The following is a 17,567-nucleotide window of genomic DNA, read 5'->3' as shown; positions in this document are numbered from 1 at the left end:
TGACTACCCTAAGTCCACTACGGTCCACTGACAAAAAGTGCCCCCCCTCCTATCTTAAGTGGGCTTCAACCGGAACTCTCAGCATTATTCAATTCTGGTTGGGTAATTATGGAAGTTACAATCACATTACTAGAAACTTCTAAGATGGAAGAAGTTGGCTTAGAGTCCTTGGGTGAAGGACTTTGATTGATTGATTGAGTGAGTGAGTGAGTGATTTGTTGTTTCTGGGTACTGCATTTTGGATGGATTACATAATCATTTCCCATCCAGTAGATCATAGATCTTTGAAAGATTTAATTTCATGATGCATCTGCTTGGGACAGCATAGCAAAATTATATTAGAGTTCCTGCAAATGTGGGCATTAATTTCTTGTTTGTTTTTGGACGCAGTTTAAAGCGTTGGTGGTATCTCAGCAACTATTCCCTTCTATATGAGTTTGCCTGCTTGTCAAGATCAATGGAGAGACTGTCTCCATTTCCCAGAAGTGACACAGGTGGAAAGGATGGGACATGTCAAAGGGCTGATCTAAATTCTGGAATTTGCATCTTCAGGAAATCAAGTTGGCACCTTCTCTGATAGTGAGTACCTTTCTTTTGGGACAAGGGCATTCTCTTCATAAGCAACATAAACTTTAGGAGGTGCTGCTTTCTCACTCTGCATGCTACATAGTGTATTTTTATTACATATTTTGTAATTGTTTTTGTAAAGGTTTTCAGCACTATCTTTGGTAGAGGAAAGCATCCACTAATTTTTTGGGAGGTTATAGGAATTGGTTTTAAAAGGCAGCCCTGTGCTGGACTGTGGGATAAACCTTCATGTGCAAAGATCAGCCATTGTAGCTCATCACAAGAGGAAACAGTGTAAAACGTTAGAACCTTGACAAAGGGGGAAGAATTGTGACTGCAAAGAGACTAGAATGAAAAAAAAATCCCTAGTTTTTTTTCCTTTCTGCAAAAGCCTCTGAAAGAATGAAAGAACATCAGTAAAAAGAGGTTCGGTGGGCTATTGCTTTTATGGTTACCAAACGTAAGAGCCCAATTGCAGACTAGACATGTTATGAATGACAATGAATAGAAGACATTCTATTCATCATACATTCCCCCCCACACACAGTGCTTCTATGTTAACCACATGTACATTACTATTTTTTCTACAGAACAATACATGCACATCATCTCCTTCTCTGCATGCCACAAAGAACAAGGGCAAGGAATCTTCTTCCAGCCAAATGTTTATGGCTAATTAACAGATACATGAACTCAATTTAAGGATTAGGGAGGGGAACCATCAAGACAAGTGAAACAGGAAACAAAACCATTTTCTGACTTCAAAGGAACAAGAAGTCCTTCTCATTAGCTAACTTTTCAGCAAGAGTTCCTTCAGACCGGAGAAATCCCACCAGTGAAGCTTAACATTTAGGATGGAAAGATGATAGCCAAGTAACAAAGAGCAAGGTATGGAGAATCAGCAATTTATAGTCAGGTTTGATTAGTGTATCGAGTGGGAATGGGTGACTTGAGCTCAAATCTCCAAATCTGGGCACTTGCTACCGGCATGTGTTTATGTTGATTGTAGTGTCCCAGGGTCATGTAATCCACCAACAAGCTAAATTAGTGGGGGGAGTGGGATTTGCTTAACAACCACATGATTCACTTAAGAACTGCAGTAATTTACTTTTAATATCTGGCAAAAAAGTTCATAAAATTGGGCACAACTTCCTACACAACTTTCCTTAGCAATGGAAATTCTGGTCTCAATTGCGGTTATAAGTCAAAGACTATCTGGAGTGAAGGACACATTAAGAGTGTCAAATTTACATATTTTCCCATACACCCATTACTGTTTGGACATTTCTTCCCTTCCTCTGACAGTCATCGGAAAGAACAGCCTTGTGCAATTGAAACCTTGCTCTTGTTCTGCTGGGCTAATACAGATGCAACAATTATATGCAAGTTTGGAAATGAGAAATATACATTATTGCTTCTCGAGTGCCTTTCAATTTTTCTCCAATTCTTTCATTGGCTACTCTCCATAATGCATATAAAACATAGTATTTCTCTGTTCCAAACGCCTCTGAAGCAATCAAGATTTGTTGGAGGAAAGAGGGAAAAACAGGACATTTTCGGCACATCTGAAACCATTAGTACCTGCATAGAATCCAAGGAATTCTGACAAGACAAGAAACAGAAGGGGAAAAAAAGTTGTTAACTGCACATCACCACCTTCCTTAAGTACAAATCTGGTGATTGATTGCAGGACTGGATAAATCAATTGAAAACCCACATCTGGAAGTGTAATGGATTGTGAGATTAACCTTGGGAGACAGGAGAAAGAGCTGTAGCCAGGGCAACACTCAGATAAGAGATATTTCAGACCCTCTTTCTCCTGTCTTCCAAGGTTATTTTCATAGCCCATTACCGGATGAGACGTTGCCTTCGAACCAATGAACTGCAGTGGGAAATCTCTTGGTATTTTCCATGGTGACAAATTTAATTGGGTCTTCTTCTCTAAAGATAAGCACATGCTCCACATAGAGCTGGCAGTGTTTGATGTGAAAATTTCTTGTTTATTTTAAATAAACTAAATTATACCTGACTGTATCTTAAATGGGGTTTTTTCTTTGGTTTTTACCTCCCCTTCTTTTATTTTCTCCTCTCCTTACCTCTAAAAGCTGCACTGCTCCTTCGTGTTCTTTCCTAGCTTCAGCCTGAGCCTAAATCCAAGAGAAAAGAAAGTTTAAGGGGGCTGGCTATCCCAGGAATATTTATCTTCATTGACACAGAAGTGGGTGATTTGCTTGTAGACTTGACTGAATTTATAAATTCTGCCTAGTCATTTTGTATTTGCACTTGGTGTACTGATTAGGTTTATGTTAAACCATGGTTTATAACAGGTGAATACACATAATAGTGTAAACCATAATCAAGCTATATTGTAATGGGGAAATTTGATCTATTCTTTTAAAAAATGACCAACAATATCTCAGTATTCTGTATATGTGGAATTTAGTCCAGAGAGACACTACTTGGGTTGACAAATGCTACAAGGTGAGAGGAAGCGGGGGTACTTGCCACCTTTGCACCAGTGGTGAAATCCTACCGGTTTGCACCGGTTCGGGTGAACTGGTAGTGATAAAAGCTATTGGTTGGACCAAACCAATATTTCCGATGATCAGCTGTGCCACGGGATTTAAAATCGCTAGAAAGCAAGAAATCCTGCTTTCTAGTGAATCTAAATCGTGCAGCACAGCTGTTCCCCCCCTCGTTGTTCTACTTATCTTCCCAAGCCTTCTTTTTCCACACGCAGCTTGTGTTTGGTGCGTATTGTGCTTGCGTGCACGTGCAGAATGCATTTGACATGCACTGCACATGCGTTTGGCACACAGTGCACATGTGCGGGCAGCGAACCAGTGGCAAACTGTGGAGGATTTCACCACTGCTTTGCACCCCAATTATGGAACAGCCCCCCAGTTGATACTGAGTTGGTCTCCACATTATGGCCCATCTGGATTCTATTAGATATTTCAGAAGGCTTACCGCAATTGAGTGATGCCAGTGAATGGAAGACCGTTTTGTATTCCTTGATACACTCTTAATTTTTTTTTCTTACTACAGTTATTTTATTATACAATTATATGTCATTTGCAGACTGTTTGATAGAACCAAAGAGTTGGAAGGGACTTTGGAGGTCTTCTAGTCCAATTCCCTGCTCAGGCAGGAAACCTTATAGTATTTCAAACAGATGGTTGCCCAATCTCTTCTTAAAAACCTCCAGTATCAGAGCACCTACAACTCCTGGAGGCAAATCGTTCCACTGATTAATTACTCTCACTGTCAGGAAATTTCTCCTTAGTTCTAGGTTGCTTATCTCCTTGACTAGGTTCCATTCATTGCTTCTTGTCCTGCTTTCAGGTGCTTTGGATAATAGATTGAATAGACTCCCTCTTTGTGGGAGCCCCTCAAATATTGTTACACTGCAATCATGTCACCCCTAGTCCTTCTTTTCATTAAATCATTATTAAACCCAAACTCAATTTGCAGGATGTTGACCATCCTGCTAACCGAGATGGGGACAGATTGAATAAATGAATGAATGATAAATAAAATGTGTTTAATATCAATAGGGTAGAATCAAATTGTTGGTTGATGAAAGCATGAGCAATTTCACCTTGCCCAATGGTAGGGAGGTGTTTCCCCCATCCTTCGGCAGATTGCATCTGTTCACATCAATGCAGCACTAGGCATTACTATGGGCTCAATGACCCATCAGAGTAAAAACACCACCATTAGAATTTTTCCTTAACCTCCGAAGCAAGTCAGTTCTTGCCAATGGGGTCTGTTTACATATTCATATGTGGGCCTTCGGCTGATGGAAGAATCAGGCTTGTGTGAATAAACCTGGAAGAAAGAAGTCTCCTTTTGACAGAAGTCACCTGCTGCAGCTGTCGGACCTCATCTTTTTTCTTCTGCAAGGCCTGCAAGGCCTTCTCGTGCTGATGTTCCAGCTGCTGCCTTCGTTCTGCAACATCTCTCATGTGCTGGAAAATAAGAAGATCAGGAAGAGTCCATTGGGGCAGGTAATTCATTTTAACAAGTAAATAAATTTTAAACATAAGAAAGCCGAGTGGCTTTCTCCCAGACCATTTTTTTTTCATCCTGAGTTATGCCAATTAGGACATTCATAGAACCTAGTTGATGTTAACCTCTGATCAATAATATCAACAATGTCAATAATGATGTTTCCTTCTATGCTTCTAGGAATAGGCTATGTCTAAAAGAAAAAAAAATGTCAGAAGAGGGTCAAAATATTCATTTAATTTGATTAAATGTGCATTTAAATGATAGCATAATTTTCTCCTTGCTATGCTAGTAGTTACCCCAAAGGTTTTTGGAGCTGCAGATAGTCCTGGATCAGTTTGTGGCTTTTCTCTTTCTTAGACCAGTTGTCAAGGAACAATATGATTGCATATGTATAGTCCCCAGGAGCTAAGCATAAATTAGGAGCATCTTTACATTTGCCATAACTGGACAATTATTTCTGACTTGCAGCTCACTGTCTTAATTATTGAATTTCAGTAGCATTTAACAGAAAATAAAGATCACCACCTGAGGGCTTTGCTGAGCCTGTGTATAAAATGGACAGTCTGTCAAGCATTCCTAAGGTCGTCTTTAATTGTTTTATAAATTGTCTCACGTTGATGCCAGTTCCTGATTTCAAGCTCTTGATTCATCATAGGAGTATGAATAACACAAATAAAGAAGTGACATTTGCGCTTATCCACATCCTCAAAATAAACTTTTAATCAGAAAATCTGGAGTCTATTACAACCTGATTCCAAATTTGCCATTTCTGCTGGTCAATTTTCCAAAATGAAGGATATCAACAGAAGGTAGCTGCTCTGGAACAGCCTTTTCCTACAAACCTTGAGTGCCTGCCCGAGACTCTCCAGCCTGTCCTGGAGTTCCTGGGTTTTCTGAAGAGCCAAATCCCGTTCCTCAGTCACTACAGAAACCTGCAGCCTTAAGTCAGCATTTTCAGATTCAACCTGCAATAGGAGATACAGTTGGTTAGGAGGAGGAGGAGGAGGAGGAGGAGGAGGAGGAGGAGGAGGAGGAGGAGGAGGAGGAGGAGGAGGAGGAGGAGGAGGAGGAGGAGGAGGAGGAGGAGAAGCTCTCCCTGATACAAGGAGCATTACAATCCCTTCTGCTTTAGAGTCTGATTAATTTGTTCCATACAAAATTAATTTGATGGAACTGTAAGCATGATCATAACTGGTGTTGGGTCTTTCTACAGAAATGTATGTATTTGTGTACTGATATCCCAACTTCCGTAGTCAACACACCAGAAAGATGAATGAACTTGGTTTACAATGAAATATTTATTCCTCAAGAAGACCTCCTTGGGGACACTAAAGCCATGATCTACAATCACCAACTTATACAACTTTAAATGGGGGGGATATAAGATAACATCTCATGATTACCTTCTCTGTCCACTCGACTTGCCCCTGTAACACGGCATTCTCCTCAGAGAGTCGGGCATTATCACTCCGCACTTCCTGCAGTTCGATCTCCTGCGTGGGGGGAAAGCAAGCATGGATTTTCTGTGAATAAAGGAATCTCTCCCCACTATCACTGTTCAGGGGTTCAGAAAGGACTTTTTAGAAAAGTGCAACCTGGTATAAATATGCAGCTCTGAGACAAAGTGCAGTTTCTGAATAATATTTGTGCAGACTATATATGAAAATATGAAAACATGATATAAAAAAAGCATTTTGAGAAAAAAATGGAAAAGATTGTTGAAATTATCAACAGCTGTTCCTCCTGCTAGAAGCTCCATGTTGCTACCTAGCAAAAGCTATTGGAAAGAAGAAGAGAACTCAGGATTCCTTTCCTGATAAATCCTGTTGATAATAATGCACAATGGTTAAGGTTTGACTTTGACTGCAGTTTATTTCACAACATTTGTCATTGCCTCTCGGTTTTTTCTCCTACTAAATACAAAATAGGCACATAGTGTCTCATCATCCATCCATCCATCCATCCATCCATCCATCCATTCATTCATTCATTCATTCAATTTCTATGCTGCCCATCTCCCTACAAGGTGACTCTGGGTGGATTACAAATTAAATTGGATACCATTCACTGGCAGTGTTTCTCTCCTGTCCTTTGTCTTGAAAAAACTTGCACACAATCATGCAGAAACAGATTTACATAGAGGAAGATGGGGGAGAAATGTGTAAGATTCTATTCTGTAGCTAGTACTGCATCCTCTCTCATTTCTCTGAAGAAGAAATGACTTTTTTCAGCCAGCCATTAATCCAGATTTGGAATGCATGCTTTTAAAATGTGATTAAGGGACCCCTAACCCACAACTTAACCAATATTCTGGGTTTAAATAATGAGCTAAACCATGGGCATTATGGGGCCATGTCTAAATCTGTAAGATGGCAGGTGCAATGCCATGATTGAAGCTCTACCCACTTTGCACATATATGTACAAAGGAAGTATGAAATAGATCATTGTGTGCACAAAAGAATATGTAGTCACAATCATCTTGCAGGCTTTACCATGTACACACCCATGGATGTCACTTAGGTAATTCTTATCACAGTATAGCATTGCTATGCTTTTAAATTGATATATGAATCAATTTAAAATTATGATACATACAGGGAAGCTATTTACTTCCAATAAAACATTTTTAATAGGGACATTTGGGGGGGAAAGCTAGATAAAAGTATCTATGCAACACAGAACTTGAAAGCCTTTTAAAATTAGGTTTGGGAGTTTTAAAACAGTGAAATGAGTACTTTAAACACCTGCAAAGCTTAAAATACCAACTGTACTCTGTAAAATCTTCCTTAAATTCCAGAAATACTGAAAGGGAAAAAAAACTTAGCTCCATTGACTCAAAGTATTCTGGTCATGACATAAGGGTCTTGATAGGTACTATGTGATTCTCCAGGCTGTCCTTTCTGCACTCTTGGATTTAGGCATAAAACTCAGCATAAAACTCATTCTGACAAAGCTCACTTCCATGTCAATTCCAACAGCAATGAAGATATTTCATTCCAGTCTAAAAATTTCACCTTAATGTTGGTTTAGGAATTTAAAAACCTGCAGAAGAAACTGTAAGTAACAGAAAGCTTTCTCACTGAAGGATCCAATGACATGTTTAACATGTGTGTTAAATTCATTTTCTTCTGAACAAAAAAAAAAATCAAACATTATCAATGCTCGATTTCTTAACGGCACATCCACGGTGTATAAGTATGTTGTTTTTTTTAAAAAAGGCAAAATGATATATCTGGCTATGCAATAAAAACCCCATTTTTTATAAAGAAAAATATCACAATACGCGTAAAAAAAGAGGCAGGACATAACTCACACAATCACAGTTACCACCTTGAGTTTTTGGATTTCCCCTCCACACCCAGCAGATATTGTTCTTAATGTATAACTTGGGGGGGAGGGAATTGCTAGCCTTTGTATGAACTATTGCCACTCTTTATAATCTCTTGTTCTTGCTGTATTACTTGCATCAGTGATTTGCTATTATTAGCTAGTTATTGTTATTGAACCTTCCATTCCTAGGGAGTTTGTAGGCATCCCTCTTCTGTCTGTTGAAAGTAGCTCTAGGAGTCTGCAGGCAAGCAAACAGCACAATGCCAACAATGGGGGTGGGGACTCACTTACAAGCTCTGCACATCTCTTGTGCTTCTTCTTTACTTCATGCTCCAAATGTTCACATTGCTTCCTCTTCTTTGTGAGCTCAGAGTCCTACCAGAAAAGGAAAGCAGACAATCAAACTGAGAGGCAAATGGCCAAACAAAACTTACCTATTTCAAAAGAGATGGCATCATTTTTAAGGATGCTGAAACCCCAAGTGGCCTAGATTTAGCAGCTTGGCAAGCTCAGGTTTCCTTTTCCAGAACTATGTTGCAAAAGCGTACAGGTAGTCCTCGACTTATGACCACACTTAAGCCCAAACTTTCTGTTGCTAAGTGAGAAATTTATCTAAGTGAATTTTGTCCCATTTTACGACCTTTCCTGCCACATTTGTTAAGTGAATCACTGCAGTTGTTAAGTTACTAATATGGTTGTTAAGTGAATCTGGCTTCCACATTGACTTTGCTTGTCAGAAGGTCTCAAAAGGTGATCACATGCTCCTGGGACACTGCAACTGTCATAAATATGAGTCACTTGTCAAGCATCCGAATTTTGATCATGTGATTGTGGAGATGCTGCAATGGTCATAAGTCACTTTTTTCAGTGCCTTTGTAACTTTGAATGGTCACTAAGCATGTTGTAAGTTGAGGACTACCTATAGTTACTTTTGAGGATAATGTTTCTGCAAGGTAAAGATCAAGACTCCTTAAAGATAAGGAGCCTTGATAGTACAGTGGTCTACGCACCCTGTTATTAACACAGCTGCCTGCAATTTCTGCTGGTTCCAATCTCTCCAAGGCTCAAGGTTGACTCAGCCTTCCATCCTTTCTAAGGTAGGTGAAATGAGGACCCAGATTGTGGGGGCAATAAGCTGACTTTGTATAAAATATACAAAAGAATGAAGGCTTTTGCTTAGCGCATTGTAAGCCACCCTGAGTCTCCGGAGAAGGGCGGCATATAAATCAAATTAAAAAAAAAAAAAGATGCGTACAGATCATAAAGTAATTTTTGCCATTGTTTTTTGGAAATTGAATTCAGCACCCCAGTCTACTGAATAGTTCTAGAATTTCCTGTTAATGTCCCATCCAAGGACTAACTAGAGCACCCTCCTTATCTTTGCTAGATGTTGTCATATGCTGTGATAATTTTTTTTTTAAAAAACTCACCAAATGCTTCACATGCTCTTTGACTTCAGGGGCAGAAAACAATGTGTCTTCACTTCTTTGTACTCTTCCGAAAGGAAACAGTCCCGTCTCTGACTGCAAAACAGACAAATTTCAGCAAAATTGAAGAGCAAATGGCCCTGTTCATTTTGTGATCCACAGTCTTTCTTTACTGATAGGAGTTAGCAAGTTGACTAAATTTATTAATTTATTAAATTTCTACACTGCCCATCTTACCTAAGTGATTCTGGATGGTTTACAACACTGGGCAGTTTACAACACCCAGTCTTAAGACTAAGTTTCTGTCCTGAAAATCTGTTTGCTGCTGTGACCTGCTCTGGGTGTAGGATGTCACCTCTGAGGTTAGGCAGGAATGTGGACTTCGGTATGGCTGAATTCACACAATAATCTAGACTGGGCTAAAATAAGGTTTGGTGGCTTTGTTATTCAGCACACCATGAGAACCAGGCTATTTATCTGTGCAAATTATGGGGGCCAGGCTATCACATTAAACCATCATATGATTAGTTTAGGCATAACGTATAATCAGAACACAGCACTGCTGTCAGGCCAAATCCAAGAATTACAAAGTAGAAATTCTTCCCAGCTGAGTTCTTTATTGTTTTCACATTTATAGACAAAAATCTTGCTAGACTGTGGACTCTACTGTCTGCAACTACAATATACTCTGTAAACTACCAAAGAAGGGCTGCCTTCACTCTTTTACTCTCACACGTAACATCCAGACCGAGCTCTCTTACTTCTTTGGAATGTATCTCATCCTTCCTGGGTGTCCACTTTCCATCATAACTGCTTATGGTATGCTGGGAAAAGTGGATTCAACTTGTAAATGGCATCTAATAAAGAACTCCTTATATTTTTACATACAAGAGACTGAGTTAGTAATCAGTAGGTCCAGGCTCAAATTTCATGTCTGTCAGGTGTGAAGAATCAGGACCACATGTTAGGTTCCAGTTAAGCTGATGTATTCTTCTTGTTTATACACAAGAATCTGTTCAACCGTCAGTACTAATTAGGTGCTAGATAAGAGTTAACGAAATTCAAAAGTGGTTGAACTTAGACTGCTTGTGAGAACGTAATGCATCTAGGTTGATTCCTCTTAACTCCACCCCCAGGCAATGCCACTCCTTCTCCTTGTATAAACAATAAATTTATATTAAAATTATATAAAAGATAAATATATTATCATCCCACACCTTTGATGTCATATAACATTATTCTAATTATTTATTTAAGAAAATGTATATGGTTGCCCACTCATTCTCAGTGACTCAATAAAAACTCGATATACAACAATAACCTTACACACACACAAACACGGCAATAACAATCAATCAGATAAGTCACTTTATGGACTCCATTCCACTCAGGGTTTCCCAGGTCCATTGGCAAAACCAGGTCTTCAGGGCCTTGTGAAAAAGTGTCAAAGTGGGAGCCAATCTAATCTCCATGGAGATAATGTTTCAACAGGAAGAAACCACCATGGAGAAGGCCATTCTTCTGGGTCCTGCCAGATGTATGCCCTTAGTAGAGGGGACACGCAACATTCCCTGCCTCTCTGCTCTGGTGAGTTGGATAGATGTGTTTGTCTGTATATCTATCAATCATATTTCTGAATTGCCCATCTCTCTCAAAGAAAATGTATAGAAACCGAGCAACCTTGAGTTCTACACCTATCTTAAGCACAAAGACAGCTGGGTGACCTTGGGCCAGTCACTTTTTCTCAGCCCTAAAAAGGAAGCAATGGCAAGCCACTTTTGAAAAACTTGCCAAGAAAACTGCAGGGACTTGTTCAGTCAATCTCCAAGAAGTGGACACAATTGAATGGAAGTGTGTGCACATTCACACCCACACATAATTTATTTTTCAGAATTGGGAGATATATATAATTCCAATTCTGAAAAAATCTAAGCTCCCTCTCTATACATTAATCATTACTTTTTATTAAAGCTAGATAAAAGCTAAAGTACCACTATATTTAGGTGTCTCAAGGGCTTGACTTCAATCAACACCCAAACCACTAATGTCAGGAAACTCTGATAGTAAACCCAGAATATCATTTCTCAGCTTCAATCTGTGAATCATGCATTAATCATGAGCAAGAAGATTCAGAGATTTTAAAATTCTTTTTCCTATCCTAGCACCTTTTAAGTAATGGGATTCATCCCCTATTATCCCCAGCCAGGAAAATCAAAGCTAGTACTAACTGGAGATTATAGAAAATATAGTCTAAGATAGCTGGGTGTGGGGCTGTTCTTTTCTAAGTAAAAAATAATGTTTATGATTGTAATCCTTACTAATCTGGCAGTACCTGAAAAACTGTGGGAGAAAAATTTGCCTAATATTGTATGTTTCTGTTAATTAAAATCCTACTCTTTCATCAAGGAAGCTGTCTCATCCCAAGTTGCAACAGTTCTATTTTCCTGGAATTGAGACATTCTGAGTAGCTCTGTGAGTTGGGTGGTCTTTAAATTTGATATTTTTTAAAAAAATTAAACAAGCAAATTATAGAAGCTCCTGAATAGATGGAAGGTTTATGTTCTGATCAGGAGGTGGCTCTTTCCACTGTAACACTGAATGAGCAAATGGAAACTGCCTTGTGTGAAACAAGATCTGGGCCAGTATTTCTACTTTGGATTGAAATGGTTCTTCAAAATCCACCTTTCACTATCCAGAAATGCAGGATGGTTTTAGCTGGAGATTTCAGGAACTGCCCTGGGAAAGGTAATCTGCCTGCAAGGTGAAATAGATTGGCCACTTCTCTATTCTAGAAAAAAATACTAAAAAAAATAAAAATCAGGCTCTGTTAGGGAACTGATAGAAGAAGAAGCTAAAGCCCTTATTAATAGCTTTTCAAATGTAGATTTTTATTCTACCCGCTTTGCATTATTTGGAGATCATGTTTCTGAAATATGCTCTCTCCAACCTCCAGCTTCCTAAAATGATTTACACTCTTAAGGAACAAGAATTATATACATATTCAGGAATACTTTGTAATGCATTCAATAGGGGATTAAAACCTACCCCTCTTTAAATTTATGGAACTCTGATATGGAGCCCCTCTCCTCAAAGCAGGCAACACAACATTAGGTTTCTCACCAATGCAACGTCAGGAAAGCTGGTTCAACCTCCCGATCCTCTTTTCAGCCAAACGTGCCTCCACCTAGTTAGACCCTTTGCCACCCCAAAGGCGACGCGGCCTGTACAAAACCCGTCTGGCCGGCGCTTTCCTATCTGCCCGCTGCGCCTTCCGCTTCAGCACCAGGGACAGCTCCGCGCTGGCACAGCTCCAGCCCGGTGGATTGTCCGGTGGGCTGAACCACTTTGCCGTCCGGAAGAGGGAGGAATATCCGCAGCTCGGCACGGGGCAGGGAAAAGCTCCAAGCTGCGGTCCGAGGAAGGACCCCTTGAGTGCATAGTGGGAACTCCCAGATTTGACCACCCAAACCTCCAGGATCTGAAGTAGGATCCGGAAGAGGTGCAAACACGGCGCAGTTCCAAATCTCCCCCGTTCTCCATTCAGTCAACATTTTCAAGGAAGGTTCAAGTGTGACAGAAGTATGTATTTTTGTTTGTTTCGCATGTAAGGAATAGGGAACAGGAAGAAAGAAGAGAACAGTGAGTCACCATTGCTATCCCTAAGTATTTATAGCTGGGGTGAGATTAAGTCGGGGAATTCCTGATCTGGTGCAGCTGTCAATCAGAGTATTATACCTATTGGCACTATAATTTAATGGGTCAATAGGGCAGGGGAAAGAGGCAACAATATGGTCTAGTGATGAGAGAAATGCAGCAGCACATGAGAGACAGGCTCAGATTGCTGAGCGTGTTACTGGAATCAAAAAGCTTATCTCCCAACAATCCTGGCCACATGCTAAAATAAAAACTCTTGAGTTCAGCTCAACTTTGGTGACATATTCACATCTGTGTAGTTCCCTTGGCAACAGTGCATGATTTGCCACACTTCTTCTGGGATGTTTTCCCCACTTCCCAGTACAGTACACCCCACAGAATTAGCCTTTGATCTTTCAAGCACTACTAGGTCTGATCAAGATATAAATCTCATCTGTCATCTCGTGCCACTTCCCTTTCCTTGAAGCTCTTCTTCAGTCCCAAATGATGTTGAGGGCTATCCTATATGCTTTCCATAGAAACTCAAGCACTCTTAGCAGTGCTATAAAGTCTATTTAAAAAACCCTTATGGGTGATGCTACAAAGTCAAAATCAGAAGAAATTCTCTGCAGTTGTTTTCATTTCAGCCTTTTTATCCTATTTCCCCTTGTTCTCTACCCCACTCTATCTGAACAGAGTGCTTATGTCAGGGGTCCCCAAACTTGGCAGCTTTAAGACTTGTGGACTTCAACTCCCAGAATTCTTCAGCCAGCATAGCTGTTTGGAGAATTTTGGGAGTTGAAGTCCACAAGTCTTAAAGCTGCCAAGTTTGAAGACCTCTGGCTTCAGAAGACCTCTGGCTACTTCATGTAGAAATGAAGTAACATCATTTGCTCAGGAAGTCTGCAAAAGACATATTGGTAAACAAATGATGTCTAATACACCCAGGGAGAGCTCAGCTCTCTTCTTTGTGCAAATAGCTCAGCTCCACCCAGGCCTGAAGCTGCACTGCTGGCTCCTCTTCCTCCTCCTCCTCCTCCTTCAGCAGCATTCTAAGGACCCATTTTTAACCTGTTCCATCTGAATAAGGAATAGAGGAACAAGAGAGATGTGGGGTTATTCCAGGCAGCATCTGCTGGGGTGGGATGCGGGGGGAGAGATCAGAATCAGCAATGATGGATGGTGCATGCATGTGATATTGACACATGTACAAAAGAGGTGAGGCTTGTGTTGCATACCAACCGTCCCCTTGATGCTCCAACTGCCCTCTTGATGCTGAAGCTGCTGATGGCTCTTCACCCCTGTTAGCAACTGCAAAGAACCTTTGGCTGTCCAGAAGGTTATCTACATGGCGGGCATTCCATCGTGTTGCCTGATCTCTTTTCATTCCAAATAGGCAGGATAACAGTTGTTCGTTTTAAGAACTTGTACCTGTGCTTGACTTCTCCCCTCTCCCTTTGTTGGTCTGTGTTCACTCAGCATATTTAACCTAATCAGATAAAAGCCTAGCAGCTACATCTGTACAACAAACTAACCTACTGAGTATTTTTTTTTAACGGCATCCAAAGCATTGTGTGAACCCAGCTCACTAGATTGTGAGCACCCAGAAGAATAGGATAGTTCTGTAGCTGTTTAGGCATGTTCTCCAAATACAGAATGTATATGTCATATTTTTAGGATCTCCTCGCTAATGATATGTAAGCCACATTGGTGGTCTTTTAGCTGAACAGTGCGATAAAGTGTTATAAATAAATATACTGTTTATGGCAATGCTTTTAAGCTTCACTTGGTTCTCTTTCTTTGCTTTCAACCTGGATGAAACAAGCAGTAGATAAAAAAAACAGGAAATGCAGACCATTACATAAGAGAATGGCATATTTAATTGTCATTCCTCCTGCAGTTCATCTCTCAAATATGCCCCACTTCCAGTTGAACGTCTTCACTATCTCAGAACCGCAGCGGACCAATGGAATAGTACAACAGCAAACCCCTCATGTTAGATAGCATAGATGGACTTAAAAATCTGGTATTCTAAGAATGATGGATTTTGTTCTCGATTTTCCAGCATGTGGATAATTAAAAGGTAGACAAAATGCATGATTATAAACTGGAAGGAGTTCAAAGGATTTACCTGGCTGGTCTCCTCCACTGCTATGCACAGTTCCTCCCATGGCTGTGATACCCTTGTAGGAGAAAAACCATTTGAGCAGGTAGTCCTGGCTGATGTGGTGAGCCCCAAGTCCACTGCAAAAGCTACAGAAATGTCTTCTGATCCCTGACCACAGGGCTCCAGGGCTGCCTTAAAATTCTTCAGAGCAATCTGTCTCTGTAACCGCAGCACTTCCTTCTGAGATTCTCGGAGTAAATGCTGGAAATCTAGAAGAGGCAGACATGGAGGACCTTCCTAGAAAAACAGAAATTATCACTGACCAGATTAAATAAATCTTAGTTGGCTTAAAAACCAGAGAAAACTGCTTATATTTGCATATGAGAAATATATTACACAGCAAATGACCAACTACTGTTTGTTTCGTCTTAGATGGTAAATGTCTATGCCATTGTGTCTTCAAGCAACATCTTAGAAGAGCGATTTATCTTCCTCCCACATAGAGGATAGAATCCCTCTTCTCGGATGACACTTGTTGCCTGCACTTGAACAAAAGCTTTTAAAAAGAAAATACCTATGTTGATAAATCTCTGTTATTAACCAAAAATGCCTTTTCAAACACAAATCTAATTCAGATTTCACCAAGCTGTTCACCCTCCAGAATTGTGAGACTTCGACTCCCTTTAACTGTGCTGGCTGGAGATTATGAGAGCTGAAGCCCAATAACTCTGAAGGGCAACAGTGGGAAATCTGAGTTATTTAACAGCCCTAATAATATTAATAGTGAAAAGGGGTATGTTTCAGATTTCAAGCACATTTCATAACCTGGGTACCTACGAGACCGTCTTTTGCCACCAATAGCCTCCCACCGACCAGTTCGTTCTCACAGGGAGGGACTACTCAGGGTACCGTCAGTCAAATTATGTCGACTGGCGACTCCCAGGGGGAGGGCCTTCTCTGTGGGGGCTCCAACCCTTTGGAATTTACTGCCCCCGGAGATACGGAATATCCCTGATCTCCGTGCTTTCCGCCGTGCCCTCAAGACCCTGATGTTCCAACAGGCGGGGCTAAACATATGAACATGTGAATGATTTTTTAAATGTTATCTAATTCTGGGTTTTATTTAATTGACCAAACTAAGTAATAATTTTAATTAGCAATTTTATGATGTTTGTGTGTCTATATTTTTCTTGACTGTACACCGCCTTGAGTCCTACGGGAGAAAGGCGGTATAGAAATATAATAAATAAATAAATAAATAAATAACATTCTAGTAGTCTGAAAAGAAAAATTAGCAGACATGAAAACCTGCAGCATACAGTTAAGCTGGCTCATTCAAACCAACCAGTGACCTGGGCCTCACTTTGTCTCTGATCTTCCTACCTCTTAGGTTCCTACATCCTCTCCTTCACTTTCAAACATCTCTCCTTGACAGCTTTAAGATAGGTGGACTTCAACTCCTAGAATTCCCCTGGCCAGCCTGTTGAACTCCAACTATCTTAAAATTGTCAAGACTGAGAAACACTGGTCCAGAGCATGAAGTCCCACTTCCTTTAGTTCTTGATAAGATTTTTCCTCCACCTTTTACATGTTAACAGCATCTTCTTCCAGTCATTCTTACAAACCTTGTTTCCCAATCTTTGGTTTGGCTTATGGACACTTATTCATATTCGTTCTGGCACTTAATTGTTCTTCCTACCTAGCTCTCCCTCTGCAACTGTGCACTGCCTATTGGCAGTGAATATTTTTCTTTATCCCAGAATTCTGAGTAGGTTTTTCCCCAAACTGAAAATTCACTTTCCTCAGAGAATGATGTAGCAGTATTCATTATCTGAAAAAAAAAAAAATCTCCCTTAAAAGTTGGAATATTAAATGGAAATCCTTTGATATCAGAGATACTCAGCCCTGACTGAAGATGGCCTTCTGGTCACAGTAATTAAAATCCACGAGGCTTTTCTGAGGATGATGATAAAGAGACAACTTTTCTGTACTGACACACTTGGAAGTGTAGGAGCAGAGACAGAAAAATGTGATAATCCTGGTCCAGATGGGCCTGGATCCAAATCCTAGTGCTCACTCACAATGGATGGAGGTTTACCACATCTGGACAACATCAGCCTGAGTGTATTCAGTGGTAAACATTCACCTTTCCACCCATGATTTTAGCTTGAAGTTCTTGACATTCCCTCTGCAGAGCATTGATCTGTTTGTCTTTCATCAGGAGTGCATTGGCTTGTTCTTGGAGATCTGTGGCCCGTTGGCGTGCCAGCGCTCTTTTGCACAGTCCTGCACAGGAGCTCTTCACATTTATTGGTGCATTCACCTACAGCAAGAAAAGACTGACAGTTGTCTAACAGGCCAATCTTTACAGACCCCTCATATCCTGGACATAAACTGTTTCAACTCCTACCCTCAAAATGACACTATAGAGCACTGCACACCAGAACAACTAGACACAAGAACAGTTTTTTCCCGAACGACATCATTC

General features: G+C 40.3%; 1 protein-coding gene across 7 annotated transcripts in view; it reads right to left on the bottom strand.

The window, feature by feature from the left end:
• Positions 1-17,567, bottom strand: part of TSPOAP1 (TSPO associated protein 1) — a 72,437-nt gene that overhangs the window by 36,228 nt on the left and 18,642 nt on the right. For 3 of the 7 annotated variants that reach the window (XM_034420994.3, XM_034420995.3, XM_034420999.3), the window contains exons 4-12: positions 17,226-17,402; positions 15,104-15,376; positions 9,343-9,435; positions 8,204-8,287; positions 5,985-6,074; positions 5,424-5,546; positions 4,434-4,538; positions 2,664-2,714; positions 2,149-2,169 (exon numbers count right to left, since the gene is read on the bottom strand). In XM_034420994.3, the coding sequence (XP_034276885.1) occupies positions 2,149-2,169; positions 2,664-2,714; positions 4,434-4,538; positions 5,424-5,546; positions 5,985-6,074; positions 8,204-8,287; positions 9,343-9,435; positions 15,104-15,376; positions 17,226-17,402 (1,017 nt within the window). Of the gene's footprint in view, positions 1-2,148; positions 2,170-2,663; positions 2,715-4,433; positions 4,539-5,423; positions 5,547-5,984; positions 6,075-8,203; positions 8,288-9,342; positions 9,436-15,103; positions 15,377-17,160; positions 17,403-17,567 lie in introns of those variants that run through there. The other 4 variants (XM_034420996.3, XM_087888980.1, XM_034420998.3 and 1 more) reach the window with 3 other exon arrangements.

This window comes from Pantherophis guttatus, chromosome 1 (assembly GCF_059756535.1).
Source record: "Pantherophis guttatus breed Tessera chromosome 1, ASM5975653v1, whole genome shotgun sequence".
NCBI classification, from domain to species: domain Eukaryota; kingdom Metazoa; phylum Chordata; class Lepidosauria; order Squamata; family Colubridae; genus Pantherophis; species Pantherophis guttatus.
Note: the sequence above shows the minus strand (reverse complement) of the source record. Positions and strands in the feature narration are given on the sequence as shown.